The following is a 14,956-nucleotide window of genomic DNA, read 5'->3' as shown; positions in this document are numbered from 1 at the left end:
TAAAAGGTTCCCCAAAGCACCTGGGTGGCCACTCTGGGGGACTAAGATGCATCTGCTCCAATATCACTCATAACTGCACTGCCTGTTCACACAGGAGAGCCAGTGTGGAGTAGTGGTTAAGAGCGGTAGACTCGTAATCTGGTGAACTGGGTTCGCATCTTCACTCCTCCACATGCAGCTGCTGGGTGACCTTGGGCTAGTCATACTTCCTTGAAGTCTCTCAGCCCCACTCTCCTCACAGAGTGTTTGTTGTGGGGGAGGGAGGGAAAGGAGAATGTTAGTCACTTTGAGACTCCTTCAGGTAGTGATAAAGCGGAAAACCAAATCCAAACTCCTCCTCCTCCTCCTCCTCTTCTTCTTTTTCTTCTTCTTCTTCTTCTTCTTCTGGAAATTATACATTTTTACCATTACAGTTAGACTGTACCCAGTAGCCTTGAGCCTAAATCCAATGTAGAAGGACCAGCATAACCAATGCAAAAGAATTCCAATACAAACTGACTTTTTGAGAACTTTTTTAAAAAAAGAAATAATAATAATAATAGTACTAATTTGAAATATGTTACACAATAGCCACACTGAGCCTCTTGGTTTTGCCGATCAGAAGATTGGTGGTTCGAATCCCCGTGACAGGCTAAGCTCCCATTGCTTGGTTCCAGCTCCTGTTAACCTAGCAGTTCAAAAGCACCCCAAAAAGTGCAAGTAGATAAATAGGTACCACTCAAGTGGGAAGGTAAACGGCATTTCCGTGCGCTGCTCCAGTTTTGGTGTTCCGTTGTGCTAGAAGCAGTTTAGTCATTCTGGCCACATGACCCGGAAAAACTGTCTGCGGACAAATGCCAGCTCCCTCGGCCTGTAAAGCGAGATGAGCGCTGCAACCCCAGAGTCGTCTGCGACTGGACTTAACTGGACTTAATTTTACCTTTTTATCATGGCTGCAGCTTATAAAAATGAAACAAAAGTCTGAGAACCCATTAATATGTGTTTAATAATAGTTTGAAATGTATAAATGCAACTGCTGGCTATAATTCTGTAAGAAATAAAAAAAAGTAAGATGTATACCACCCACATTGTTTTAACTGCATGTTGTCACAGAGTCATAACGTAGGCTGAAGATGCCATATAAACACAGAAGGATTGTCCTAGTGAAGGGAGAGGAGAAACCACACTACAGCTAAGTCTGGAATCTTTCCCACAGAGGAAGAACTGTCTGTTCTTGTTAGACTACACGTCCTGGACCATCCCATTCCCAACTGAAAGCCATCCAGACGTTTGATGGGGGTGGGGTGAAGTTTACTGTGAATTCCACATTGATATCAATGAGCAGTGCCTTCTCCAACAGGGAAACGCGGGGTCCCTGAGATAAGAGAGGCAGTATGGAAGGGTACCACCACAACACACCTTACGCAAGTCATATCACATTGCAAAAGAAATTCAAGATTTTTAGAAAGCCACGTGTCAGTGGTAAATTATATAGGCATGCTTAGTCGTGTTTTGCATTGACTTTAGATACTTAAGATTTTTAACAAATATGCTTGAGAATTTGGAAAAGAAGAATGCACATAAAAGAGCACCAGACAGACAACAATGGAATGAATTTGTGTGTGAGGCTGGCTGGGAAACAACTTGTCTGACTGCATGACATTGTGATGTACAGGTATACCTGCTCCCCAATTGCTTGATGCCCTTGTCTCCTTGCTTTCCTTCTCTCCATTTAAGTGTGCAACAGCTTTATGTAATTAAGAGTGTTGGATGTTGTTTATTCTGCTAATTTCTTATATGTAGAGGAGAAGCAGGTAGTCTTTGATCTCTGTTAAATAATATGTCAATGTTAAGCAAGGCTACAGAACGCAGTGTCCTTAGCATTGCGTAAAATCAGAGAATAGGCCTATATTTTGTGTACAAAGAGGTGGGGAATGCTTCCTCCAAGCCAATGAATTCAAAAATAATCTGAGAGCAAAACAGCATCAGTTTCTTTAAGAACCAGAACACATTTCAAGGGCAGTAATCATATCTAAGGAGAAGGAAAGGCAAGCATGAAGGAGAGATCAAACACCACAGAAGGCTTAGATGTAAGTAATGCACTGGAGCTACAGACTGGGATTTTCCATTAAGAACTCTCTATCTCAGAATTTGTTGAAAATGCTCAAGCTGAAAATAGTACTAGCCTAGTTTTCCTGCAAAAGTTTCTGTTTCAAAATAGCAGCATAATAGTTAATCACGACAAGCTGCCATTTCTGTGGAAGTGACATCAGTACCATTAACCATTTTAATTCCCTTTTAAACATTTTTTATTACACAATGGGAGAAAGCACAGTAATTGCTTGGGCGGTGAGTAAGAGTCAAAGACTGAATATGTCCCAGGAACACATTAATAAAGAAAAGGAAATTAGCTTCCCAAACACTTTTTTTATTTTGTTGGAGCCGTCAACAATGCTTGTCATTCCTGAAGGTGACAGTGCTTGTCATTGCTGATGAGTCTACAGGATAGAGCACGCTATTAATATAAAACAAGGTAAGTATCTGTAGGAAGCAGTAGCAAATTAAGTGACTAACAAAAAACTACTCTTCTTGAACTTCTCTTCAAAATTACAGATAGGTAGCCGTGTTGGTCTGCCATAGTCAAAATAAAAAAAATCCTTCCAGTAGCACCTTAAAGACCAACTAAGTTGGTCTAACACGAAAGCTCATACCAAGAACTAACTTAGTTGGTCTTTAAGGTGCTACTGGAAGGAATTTTTTTATTTTCTCTTCAAAAGTTTGTTTTAAAAAATAATTTCCTTTCATTTTATTCCGGATGCTGCCGAGCTCTTAAAATACATTGTAAGTTAAAAGTGAAACAACTCAATTTGTGGTTTTTTGTTTTTGTTTTCTGTTTGCTTAAGTACGGTACGATATCAAACAGATGTTTTAATAAGCAGTAAAAACATGTCCAAACAATGCACTAGAACAGAAATTCTTCTGAAACCGGTATGATTCCATTTATAAAGGCAACAAAATGAAACATTTTATATCCACTCAAACGTGTTCAGATAAAATCTTGTTCCAATTACTAGATAGGGATCAAATGCTCAAAAGTGAAGCCTTTAACCTGCAGAAGATTATGGAGTTACCCCATTCAAAACGTGAATTGCACAGGATTTACTATAAGTTGTTAGTGGTTTTCATTCCGATGTGCTTCCCTGAGCTTGAGAAAAATGAGATCTGAAAAGTGGGCTTTGATGGATAGTTTAGAATTTTGTATTACTTTTAATGCGTTTTGGCTGCTGCTGTAAAAACCCCTTTGTGGCATATATTCTTCTGCCGCGAAAATCCTTTAAGCAGAAGCTATGCTGCAAAAAGAAGAGGAGTGAGATGCAAACAGATGGCTGGGTTAAATCTGAACAGACATTAATTATACAGTTTTAGGACAGCTGGGGCACTCTTTTGAGGCGGGAAAGTTTCAACAAAAGAAAGCAGTTTTTTATTTCCAAAAAAATCAGAATACTTTTCAAAATCTTAGTCTTTTAGATCTGACAAGCAACAGCAGGATACTGGAAAATGCACTGAGAGTATGGATGTGACTCATATATATATATATATATATATATATATATATATATATATATATATATATATATATATATATAAAATTTATATATACATAAAATCTCCTGGATGCCAAGATCAAAGTTTGGGGCAAGTACTCTTTGGTGAGAGAACCCCATCAGAGATTAAAAGTCACAAAATATGCAGCAAAGTGAAGCGTGGAAATATGCCTTTTAAAGTGAGTTCCAAAATGCACGCTTGAAAACTTTATTTCCAAAGTTCCCCTCTTCTGTCACCATAGGAAAAGACTACATATTTGGTAAATTTGGTTACTTACAAACCCATGAAAGGTCAGATTCTTATGCTTCAGAAAGTTGCACAGGCAGAAAAACTTGGCTTCATTACAAAGTGGTGAAAGTTCCTAAATTACTGGCTTAGTGACAACCATGCGGTCTGAGATGGAGCTATCAACATAAACCACTTCACAAGTTCGGCTTCCCAGGTAGACTGGAGAGAAACTTACCTACAGTGGTACCTCGCAAGACGAATGCCTCGCAAGACAAAAAACTCGCTAGACGAAAGGTTTTTCCGTTTTCGAGTTGCCTCGCAAGACGAATTTCCCTATGGGCTTGCTTTGCAAGACGAAAACATCTCGCGACTTTGTTTCCTTTTTCTTAAAACCGTTAAAACAAAGGGTGCTTAGCTTGAACAGCTGCAGTTGCGACTTGACTTCGAGGAGCAACTGTTAGCACGTGGTTTTGTAGCCTTTTCTCAGACTTTGCTCACTTCTGAAGCTTTTCCAAAACTTTTCCAGAACTTCTCTTGCATCCATTTGGTAAGTTAAACTTTTAAAACTTTTTTTTGGGGGGGGGTTGGATTTTGGGTTGGGGTGTTTGGGATTCAAGGACTTGGTGTTGTGGGGGGGTTTGCGATAATCTGGGAGCTTGTGGGGCTTTTTGGGGAATTTTTATGATTTTCTGTGACCATTGGGCCAGGTTGTTTTTTTTTCAAAAAAATTTTCCTGAGTTTGAATTTCTGAGTGCTGGCTGGCTGGGGGAACAGTTGGAGAGGTTTCTGCAGGAATCTGGGAGCTTGTGGGGCTTTTTTGGGAATTTTTATGATTTTCTGTGACCATTGGGCCAGGTGGTTTTTTTTCACATTTTTTTCCTGAGTTTGAATTTCTGAGTGCTGGCTGGCTGGGGGAACAGTTGGAGAGGTTTCTGCAGGAATCTGGGACCATTGAGCCATGTTGTTATTTTTTGAAATTTTTTTTTGTCTGGGTGGGGGAACAGTTGGGGAGGGGTTTGCAGCAGTTGGGGAGGGGCTGGGGGAGCAGTTGGGGAGGGGTTTGCAATTTCTGTGTGGTGGGTGGGTGGGTGTCTGTTGGAACAGTTGAGGTTTTTGAAGGCATTGGTGATTTTTGAAGCTTTTCCTAAACTTATTTTGCAGCCATTTGAGGTTTCTGAAGACTTCGGTGATTGATTGTTGAAGCTTTTCCAGAACTTCTCTTGCATCCATTTGGTAAGTTAAACTTTTAAAACTTTTTTGGGGGGTTTTGGATTTTGGATTTTGGGTTGGGGTTTTTGGGATTCAAGGACTTGGTTCTGGGTTTTAATTTCTGTGTGGTGGGTGGCTGGGTGCTTTTGAATTTTTTGGATTTGAAGCACATCACTGATTTTTTTTTCTTTTTCTGAGTTTACGAAGGTAAGAGCTGTGCTGCCATGGCACCCAAGAAGACTGCTGCTGCGGTGGCCGGCGAGAGGAAGAAGGAAAAGGTGACGCTGGAAATGAAGAAGGAGATCATCCGGAAGCACGGCGGCGGAATGGGTGTGACGGACATCGCCAGGGAGTACGGGAGGAATCCATCAACCATCGGGACCATCCTGAAGATGAGGGAGAAGATCCTGGCGACTGATGCAGCCAAGGGAGTCACCAGGATCGTGAAGAACCGCCCAGCTGTTCTGGAGGAGGTCGAGAAGTTGCTGCTCATCTGGATAGAAGAGAAGCAGCATGCAGGGGACACAGTGTCTGAGGCCATCATTTGTGAGAAGGCCAAGACCTCATCCGGGAACAGCCAGGAACCTCAGGTGAGCCAGAAGTCTTCAAGGCAAGCAGAGGTTGGTTTGAACGGTTCAAGACAAGATCTGGCATCCACAGCGTGGTCAGGCATGGAGAGGCTGCCAGTTCTGATGTTCCTGCGGCTGAAGACTTTGCAGCGGAGTTCCTGGAGGTTGTGAAGACGGAGGGCTACGTTCCACAGCAGGTCTTCAACTGCGACGAGACCGGGCTGTTTTGGAAGAAGATGCCCAAAAGGACTTTCATCACACAGGAGGAGGCCAAGTTGCCTGGCCACAAGCCCATGAAGGGTCCTTCAGGTTGCCGCTTGCGTTGGCACAGTCTGACCCTGCTCTTCTGTGCCAACGCAAGCGGCAACCTGAAGATCAAGCCCCTGATGGTGTACCACTCGGAGAACCCACGGGCCTTCAAGAGACACAAGATTGACAAGGAGCGGCTGAGTGTCATGTGGCGATCCAACAGCAAGGCTTGGGTCACACGTGTGCTGTTTGTGGACTGGGTCAATCTTGCTTTTGGCCCTGCTGTCAAGCAGTACCTGCTGGACAACGACCTGCCGCTGAAGGCTTTGCTTCTGATGGACAATGCTCCTGCCCATCCTAAAGGCCTTGAGGTGGACTTGTTGGAGGAGTTCAGCTTCATCAACATCATGTTCCTGCCTCCTAACACCACGCCACTGCTCCAGCCGATGGATCAGCAGGTCATCGCCAATTACAAAAAACTCTACACCAAGGAGCTTTTCAGGCGATGCTTCGAGGTGACTAACTGCACCACCATCACCCTGCGGGAATTCTGGAAGGACCACTTCGACATCGTCACCTGCTTGAAGATGATCACCACGGCCTGGAACGGGATCAGCCAGAGAAATTTGAATTGCGCTTGGCGCAGCCTGTGGCCGGACTGTGTGGCACCAAGTGACTCTGATGCACCAGAGTCAACAGTGGTGCAGGACATTGTTGCCTTGGGGAGGACCATGGGCCTGGAGGTCACGGAGGAGGACGTCTGCGAGCTGGTGGAGGAGCACGACGACGAGCTGACCACCGTGGAGCTGGTCGAACTGCAGGCAGAGGCTGCGCAGGAGCAGGCCTCACTGGAAGAGGAGGAAGCAACTGAGGAACGGCTGTCCTCCGAAAAACTGAGGGACATTTGCCTGAAGTGGAAGGAGGTGCAGACTTTTGCAGAGCAGCACCACCCTGAGAAGCACATGGCACATGACGTTGGGAACATTTTTGATACGAGGGTCATGTCGCCTTTCAGGGAGGTGCTGAAAAGGCGGATGAAGCAGCAGACTATGGACAGGTTCTTCAGCAAGAAGCAAAGAGTGGAAGAGGAGCCTTCTTCGAGTGGTCCCCCAGAGTCTTAGAAAATGTACTGTACACTTTGTTGATTTTTAAATGTTTTTCTGTCATGTTTATAAAGTTAATTTATTTTCCCTTCAATTTTTGAACTGCTCTTTACAGTATGTGTGACTTTAAAGAGCAGTTAATAAACTCTTGTTGTACCAAATTTGGCTTTGTTTGGACTTTTTTTGACCATAGGAACACATTAATTGATTTTCAATGCATTCCTATGGGATTTCGTGATTCGCAAGACGAAAAATTCGCTAGACGACAAAAGTTGCGGAACGAATTAATTTCGTCTTGCGGGGCACCACTGTATTTTCTCCCAAGGTTAGGGGAAGTGATCTAGGCTAAGCCTGGCAGGACAGCTTGCTCTATGGTATTAACCCCTTCATGCATTAATTAGACTTAAGCATGTTAGTTATATGAGCCTGGTTATCTCAGAGCTCTGGCCAAAGGAGACTCTAACATAGTCCTCCCTACTCTTACTAGACAGTATACACAAGTTGTGTGGCTGAAGCTTATATCATGCTGCAACATATATGAAAATTCAGCCTTGAGCTGCATGTCTTGCTATTCTCACGCCTGTTATTTCAAAGGAAGCACCAATCAAGTTCAGTTCATACAGTTATACATGGGTGGGGAACGTTTTTGCAGTCTACAGGCTGTATTCAGTCATGAGCAACCTTCCCAGGGCCACATGCCAGTTGTGTGAAGAGGAAGAGGAAGAAATGGACAAAATATGAGCCTGGGGGCTAGCCCAATTCTTATTTGGCACATTTGCAAACCATGGTGAGTTAGGAAAAGGAAACGTGGAAAGTCTGTTCCCGCTTCCCTCTCCAACCCAACATGGTTTTTTTATGCATTCATTTAGTAAATCGGGTCCTCCCTTAAAGAGGGCATGTACTGCGGTGAGACCTGGACAACCGACACCCTGTGTTGTGGGTGGGTAAAAGTGGTCAGCCACAACACCCGACTGGTAGGTCCTTTGTAGCTGGGTGCAATCTGGCCAATGGGACACAGTCCAAACAATTCGAGGGACCTATTTATACCCATGCACGTGACCCAGAGCTTCCTCTTTCGGCGTGTGCATTCGGAACACCCGCCCACCTCTCCCTATTTTTAGGGTTTTGCGCTTGACCTTGCTATGCCATCGTGTGTCATCTGTCGTTGGGACAGGGGTGTTGGGATACTGCCAGGGAGACAAAGGCCATCATGCCCCCACGCCGTCTCTGGACGATGCATCGATCTCCCGTAGATACAGTGTCAGTCAATTAGCGACACAAGCCTCAGAAATAACATGCCACATTCCAAGGCTGGTGCACGCTCTTTCAGCAGAGTTCGCACAACGAAAGATGCACTCAGGAGAGCATTATTTACAACTTTATTCAGCGTTGGTCAGAACAAAGAAAAACATGACTGCCTGCTTCGATGTTCAGGCGCAGAGAGAGAGAGAAAAGCAGAAACATCCTGTGAACAGGAAATACGCAGGCTGTGACACAACAACCTGCTCCCTTTTTAAGGTGGAACGGAAATATCCTAACAAGGGGCACGGCAGGAATCCTCCCCACTTGGCTGATTGGCTGTTGCCATTTGGGTTTCGCCTGCCGCGTAGCAAATCGTCACAACTTGTAAGGTTGCAAATAGGCTCTGGTTCGGGTGATAGGGATGGGAGAACGCTCTCGCCATCCCTATGTGAAGGGTATTCCATTAAAGGAATCCAAGGACTCAACTGGTTTGGTCAACCCCCAAAAGGGGGTTGTGCCCGTGCCTGAGTCCAGGGGGGCATCTGGGTGGCAGAGTTAGCCCGTTCCCGGCTTTCCGCTTACCCAGGTGTCCACCCTCGGCTGTCCTATGCTGGTGCCCAGGGTCAGTGCTACCTGCAACGGAGCAGGGAGCTAGTCAAACCAGAGCCTATGCAACCAAGCACTTTCTGTAATCAATAAAGTTGTGGCCTAAATTCTGCCAAAAACCAAAACTTGAGTCATGTGTGAATTTATTTAGGGGGGAGGTTTCTGGGTCTGAACAAGCAAATCACCATGTTCAAATTAGAAGTCAAAAGTGGAAATTCGAAGCACTATGACTCCATCCAGGAGACAATCATATTTATTACTGCTTATCATCCATGTTAAAACAACCCGAGACAAAACCGTGCTCTTTTCCACTACAGCATACTGTCTGAACTGTGGCTGGGGATGAGAACATGGCTCTCTTCAGCCCCATGCAGTTGACATATGGGCAGTGCAAGACATGCAGCATTGATGACTGGTATTTAGGCTCTATGAATATTTACTGCTATGTCAAGCAGTTTCATCATCATCAATTCTGAATTGTATTTTTCCATGGTATAACACATGCCGTTTACTATAATTAGATCTCCAAGTGCCCATTACCTTTTATAAAAGATTATTATATCAAAATGAAACATATACAACACAAATCATATACATTAAAATAAAAACAAGAAAATAAAGATTAACAACCCCCTGGCTGTATCAAATTTATTTTGTGTTAGCAAACATGCTGCTTTCTAATATTTAATCATGAATAAATTCAGCCAAACAATTCTGCAACGCTCCTGTAATGAGCGACAGGTCCATGTATATATAATAACTCCTACTCTCTCTAAATGGTATTAGCAACAATCAATATTCTTTATATATCGAAGACCTCTTAAGCTGAAGCAGAAAACTGATGAAATAAGAGGTCAGCTTGATTGCTCTCTTTGTTGTAATGGAACTCAGTTCAGGAGCAAAGAGTAATATAATTTTCAGTAATGCAGCCTATTAAATTTTGATAGCTTTTAAACCTTCTAATTACAACGTATTTGTAGCTAATGCCTCACTGAGCACTAGTTTAATTTAAACTGAAACAATGCTCACATCCACTGAAAAAGAATACAAATTAAAAGGACCTAATATTTCTGAAGCTTTCCCTCAAATGCCTCCTGATAAAGTTAAACAACCTCCTAAATTAATATGCAACAGTCATCTGTCAGAACACAAAATATGCAACAGTTCCTGCAAACACAGCAATATGTCTTCCAATTAGCAGAATTTATCTCACTTTTACAATATAGACTTTCATAAAACTATGAAACTTCTGCCAAATAGAAGGAGGGCATCCTAATAAGAAAGACATTAGATCTCATTACCCATGAGGCCCATGGCTAGCATATGATAGAGGTTTATAAAATTATGTGTAAAGTGGATAGAGAAAAGCACCTCTCCCTTTCCCATATAACACTGGGGACTCAGCTATACAGCTGCAAATAAAACGTTTTAAATGTGTTGTGAAGTGCAATATACAAATGTGCCACTAGATGGTGATGGTGAGCTATGCCAAATTCAATGTATTTTTCAAAACCTTTTTTATAAAAAGCATTTTCACAGTGTTCTGAATATGGGTCTAGATTCCACCTACAACTTGAAGCCACTAAATGACAATGATCGCTAAGAAATTCAGGACAAAATAAGTAAGTATTTCTTCACATGGTGCTAATTAATTTATGAAATCATACATAATTCTAAGTCAAAACATGTGTGTGGGGGCTCCCACTCCAAAAGAAGACCATTGCCACATCGTTCCACCTGCAGTCCTGCTGCTGTGAGCCAAGTCATGGTTTGGCTTATTGTGTGGTCCAAATCTAGGTTAACAGTTTATCATGCTCCAGACAAATCATGAGCTGCAACCAACGTTTGTTCTTAATCTATTTGTTGTTGTTGTTGAGTTGTTTAGTCGTGTTCGACTCTTCGTGACCCCATGGACCAGAGCACGCCAGGCACTTCTGTCTTAATCTATAGCCTGTGGTTTCTCTGGAGGAGACATTAACCCCTTCCTCCATGTCCATTGCCTCCAACAGTTGTCCACCATACCCAAAGATCTCATTGTTAGAGGAACTAGACATGGAGGAAGGGGTTAATTTCCTTCATTAGCACTGCCTCCTCCAGAATAAGTCATTCCTCAAATACAGCTTCTCTAAGCTTTGAGAAATATTATAAATATATTTTGCCCTGAACCTTTCTGGCAAAGGGGGAGGGGAATATCCCATGAACTGATGCATTGCCTACAGCAATAAAACCTGATGAATCATGAAGAGATGTGACAGAAGTTGCTTTAACTGTGTTGCCCTTTAAACACTTGGTGAGAATGCAGGGACCCTTGGATACATGCATTCAGTAGTATCCAAGCTGAATTTGCAGTGCAAGTTCAGCAAAAATCACATACTAGATTAATAAATCTGCACATGCTATTTGGAGAGGAATTAAATTCCATCTCCAATAATGTCTTTTCCTTTCTACCCCTTTAATAAACAGCATATTGTGGCGGGGGTGGTGGTGGTAAAAATTTAATCATTAAAGCACCAGCCATTGTCCACCTCTGACAGCAGTGTATATTCCATTGTCTGCTTCATAACATATCCTTTTATAAGAACTTGCCCTCTCAAATTGAAGTCAGTCTGAGGACAGGTGCATTATGCCTGTATTTTGTTCCTCTGGATAAATTTCTCAGAAGACAAATGGCAAGCTGCCAAGGACTATGCAGGCTTCCAATAGTATCAGAAATTTGTCACTGTACTGAACATGTTTTTCCTAGTGAGAGAGGTTGTGACGGAGGAGGAAATAAACTCTGACAACTGATAAAACATCCAGAAGCTCCCCATGCCACAGTACACTGTCTATTTCAAGATGGCTGCTGGTGCAATTTTATAAGATGATCAGACAGAAAAGAAATATAACTTACCAAGGAAAACATTAACTTAGACTTCAACTTACATACGGTGGAAAACCAATGGACGGACGGACTGAAGGAAGGAAGGAAGGAAGGAAGGAAGGAAGGAAGGAAGGAATGCAAACAATTCCCCCCCCCATAATGATACCATTTAAACTGGTAGTAGGAAGTAGGAACCCTATTTTTAAAAAAGGAAAAAAGTATTCAGCCTCAGCTTATTTTCCTCATTCTCTACCTTCTTCTATCCTAATCTGTAACAAACTTGAAAGCATTCCTATCACATCATTCGCTTCTCAAAGAAAGGAGGGCTCATCAATTACCCGCTCTGTACTTTGAAGGATAGCTTCATCACTTCTGCCCTGGGGAAAAAACAACAACTGTGGAGCTACACTCCCATATATTCCTGCTTGATTTGACCAATTGAAATTTGCACTTTGTTTTGCTAGCCCTGCTGCACCTGAACCCATACCTAGCACTGCCCAGATTAGAATCCTGTCAGGCTGAACATCCCACCTAGAGCAGAACATCTCCCCTCTAATAGACCAATTGTGTGCCTCTGCCTTTGCCTTGCCCATCCCACCAATTCTGTCTGACAGACAGAAAGGGCAAGACTAACAGCAACCAGGCAATTGAAAAAGTAAGTATTCGTAGTCTGACAGATGACTTGCAAGAAAACCAGTGGAGTTTGGGATGGAGGATGTGCTAAGAGCCAGGTGCAAGAATTATCTGGCATAAAATTATGAATGGCTATTGACCATCCATGAGAGATATTATACATCATAAAGCCAATGATATAAGTGGCCAAGGTTTCACCATTGCTGCCAAGTGGCTGCTCAAAGATGCAGTCTTCTAATATCAGTGATTATACCCTGCAAACAGCTTCACTGGATGTGGTGGTGGGCATGGGTGGGGGTGGGGAAACTATTTAACTTTTGTCTCATGTGAAATGACTTGTTTGGAAGAAAATGAGGTGCTATTTGAAAGGGCTACCATAAAGCCCTGGTAAATTGTACCCTTTGATGAACATTATTGTAGGAAATGTCTGATAAGGACAAATAAAACCCTGTGATTTATGAAAGAAGCTAAATGCCATGGATATCTGTTGAGGAAGCCAGCTGGCACGTCCTCCTGAAATGAAGAACAGTTTCTTCCAGCAGTAAGCTGGTACTTTCACACATCACAAAATCTGCCCACCAAGGCGGCCTCAGAGCCAATTGTGTCACATGAGAAAGCAGCTGTTCCTTGACAGGAACCAGGCAAGTGAGAGACGGAATAGAGGCAATCTATCCTAATTTTTCAAGAGCAATTGCCCACATCCAATTAACGCAATGCCCTCAGTTTGTTTTAATACCAAGTCTTTGTTAATTATTGTCCAGTCTTGTTTATCCTATCAAAATGTATGAACAACCAAACATTCAAATACTGATGAATTTACATTGGGTTAAGCAGTGATATGGAACAGCCAGATAACTAATAGCATGAAGTGGTTTAACGCTGCAGTGTGCAGCACATCTAAGATGGTTTCCAACCCGCTAATGGCCCTGAATTAATGATGCAAGTCAGAAAATTTCCAAAATGTAAAAATAAAATAAAAATCCACTGCTTTATTTTTCTATAGAAAATTTTCTATTTCAAAAGTTCATTAGTATGAATTAGTGGATGCCAACTAAAAAATGAATATTATCTAGTTTTAAAGCTTTTTAGTTTTGTTTACTAAATACAAGTAAAATAAACATACCAAATTGGATACCTCTCTAGGGCATAAGAGAATTTTCTGGCCCTAATGATCCTATGCAAATAACAAATGCAGATGGAGTACTTAACTTTGTTTTTCTTTTTTCCTAAATAAGGACAAAACATTGGCCATTATTTGAATGTATTGGTTGAACTTAAAACTATTTCAAAACCTTTAAAAAGATTGTGTTACCAGTTTATGATACCTAATATTACATTATTTTAATTTCATATTAATCTTACATTGTTATCCTTACTGAAAACTGGAAAAGCAGGGAAGGAGCATCTAAATAACAACAGCAACAACAACTGCATCATCACAGTGCAGAAAGGCTATGGTGTCAACCTAAGGGCCATTGCTTGATAGAAAAGAAATGCAATTGCTTGTTGAGTGTTGCTATTGGCTAAAAAAAAATGCAACAATTTAATTACATCCCCCTGGGTTTCAAATAATACTTACGAGTAATGTTATAAAAGGTTTGACTAACATGCCAGCTAACTCCTTCACTGCGGGCATCCATTGCTCCTGGCTAAATGGTTAATTGGCTCTAGACATTCCCCAAATGACCATTTCTTTTGGCATAAAAGAATTCATGCAGGCAAACAATAAATAACATCACACATTTTAAGATTATTCAATTGGTCCGTCGTGAGGCTTACCTCCTGAGCTGTGCATATTAAGGCTATTTAATGAGTCTCAGCACAGAAATTGAGAATGTTTCCCCTTTAAAGCAGCCTGCATGTCAATTTTTATCTTGTTTTTTGTATGCAAACCGTGGAATGAGATGCCTTTTGGATCCAGCAGGTGCTTTAAACTGCAGCTTAATGAATCTGGGACTCACATAGGTCTGTTTTTGTCTATTAACATCCCCCTTCTTACCCTCTCCAGTAAACAGAAACCACCTGCTCAGGTGATTAACTGTCTTATAGACCTCCAAGGCATAGTCATTTGTGAGGAAAGTCAAGAAGAAAACAGCTCCTCTGAGAAGCTTACATTTAGTAGAACAATGTTATGTGGCTAAAATAGCAAGAATTGCAAACTGGGACATTTATACCAAGTGTCATAATTTTACTTGCAAACCTACAGTTGCTCTGTTCACATATAAACCATTCAGAACTACAATATAATGAACCACCACAAATCTCAAGCCCTGATGAAAGAATCTTGCTACCAACCGGCAGACAGTGTGGGTGGCACCCAACTTTTGTAACAATATATAAGTAGGTGGCCCCTCTGAGAACGAGCCTATACAATGGTACCTCTGGTTACGAACTTAATTCGTTCCAGAGGTCTGTTTTTAACTTGAAACCATTCTTAACCTGAGGTACCACTTTAGCTAATATTGCCTCCCGCCGCAGCCGCATTGCCGCCATGGGATTTCCTTTCTCATCCTGGGGCAAAGTTCTTAACCCAAGGTACTACTTCCGGGTTAGCAGAGTCTGTAACCCAAAGTGTTTGTAACCCTAGGTCAGGGGTCAGCAACCTTTTTCAGCCATGGGCCGGTCCACCGTCCCTCAGACCATGTGGTGGGCCGGACAATATTTTGATAGTA

General features: G+C 42.2%; 2 protein-coding genes across 2 annotated transcripts in view; one reads left to right on the top strand and one right to left on the bottom strand.

The window, feature by feature from the left end:
• The window catches only part of PTPRN2 (protein tyrosine phosphatase receptor type N2), a 630,954-nt gene that overhangs the window by 561,108 nt on the left and 54,890 nt on the right, over nucleotides 1-14,956 (bottom strand). The window lies entirely within an intron of this gene.
• On the top strand, nucleotides 4,210-14,425 carry LOC308569450 (putative CENPB DNA-binding domain-containing protein 1; the record flags this gene model as incomplete). The annotated part of the gene is made up of 3 exons (XM_081163375.1): nucleotides 4,210-4,360; nucleotides 4,975-5,632; nucleotides 14,293-14,425. The coding sequence occupies exons 2-3, from the start codon at nucleotides 5,247-5,249 to the stop codon at nucleotides 14,423-14,425; spliced, it is 519 nt and encodes a 172-aa protein (XP_081019501.1). The 5' UTR covers nucleotides 4,210-4,360; nucleotides 4,975-5,246.

Source organism: Podarcis bocagei, assembly GCF_964188305.1.
Source record: "Podarcis bocagei genome assembly, chromosome: 12".
Taxonomy (NCBI): domain Eukaryota; kingdom Metazoa; phylum Chordata; class Lepidosauria; order Squamata; family Lacertidae; genus Podarcis; species Podarcis bocagei.
This window is presented reverse-complemented; position numbering and strand designations above follow the sequence as displayed.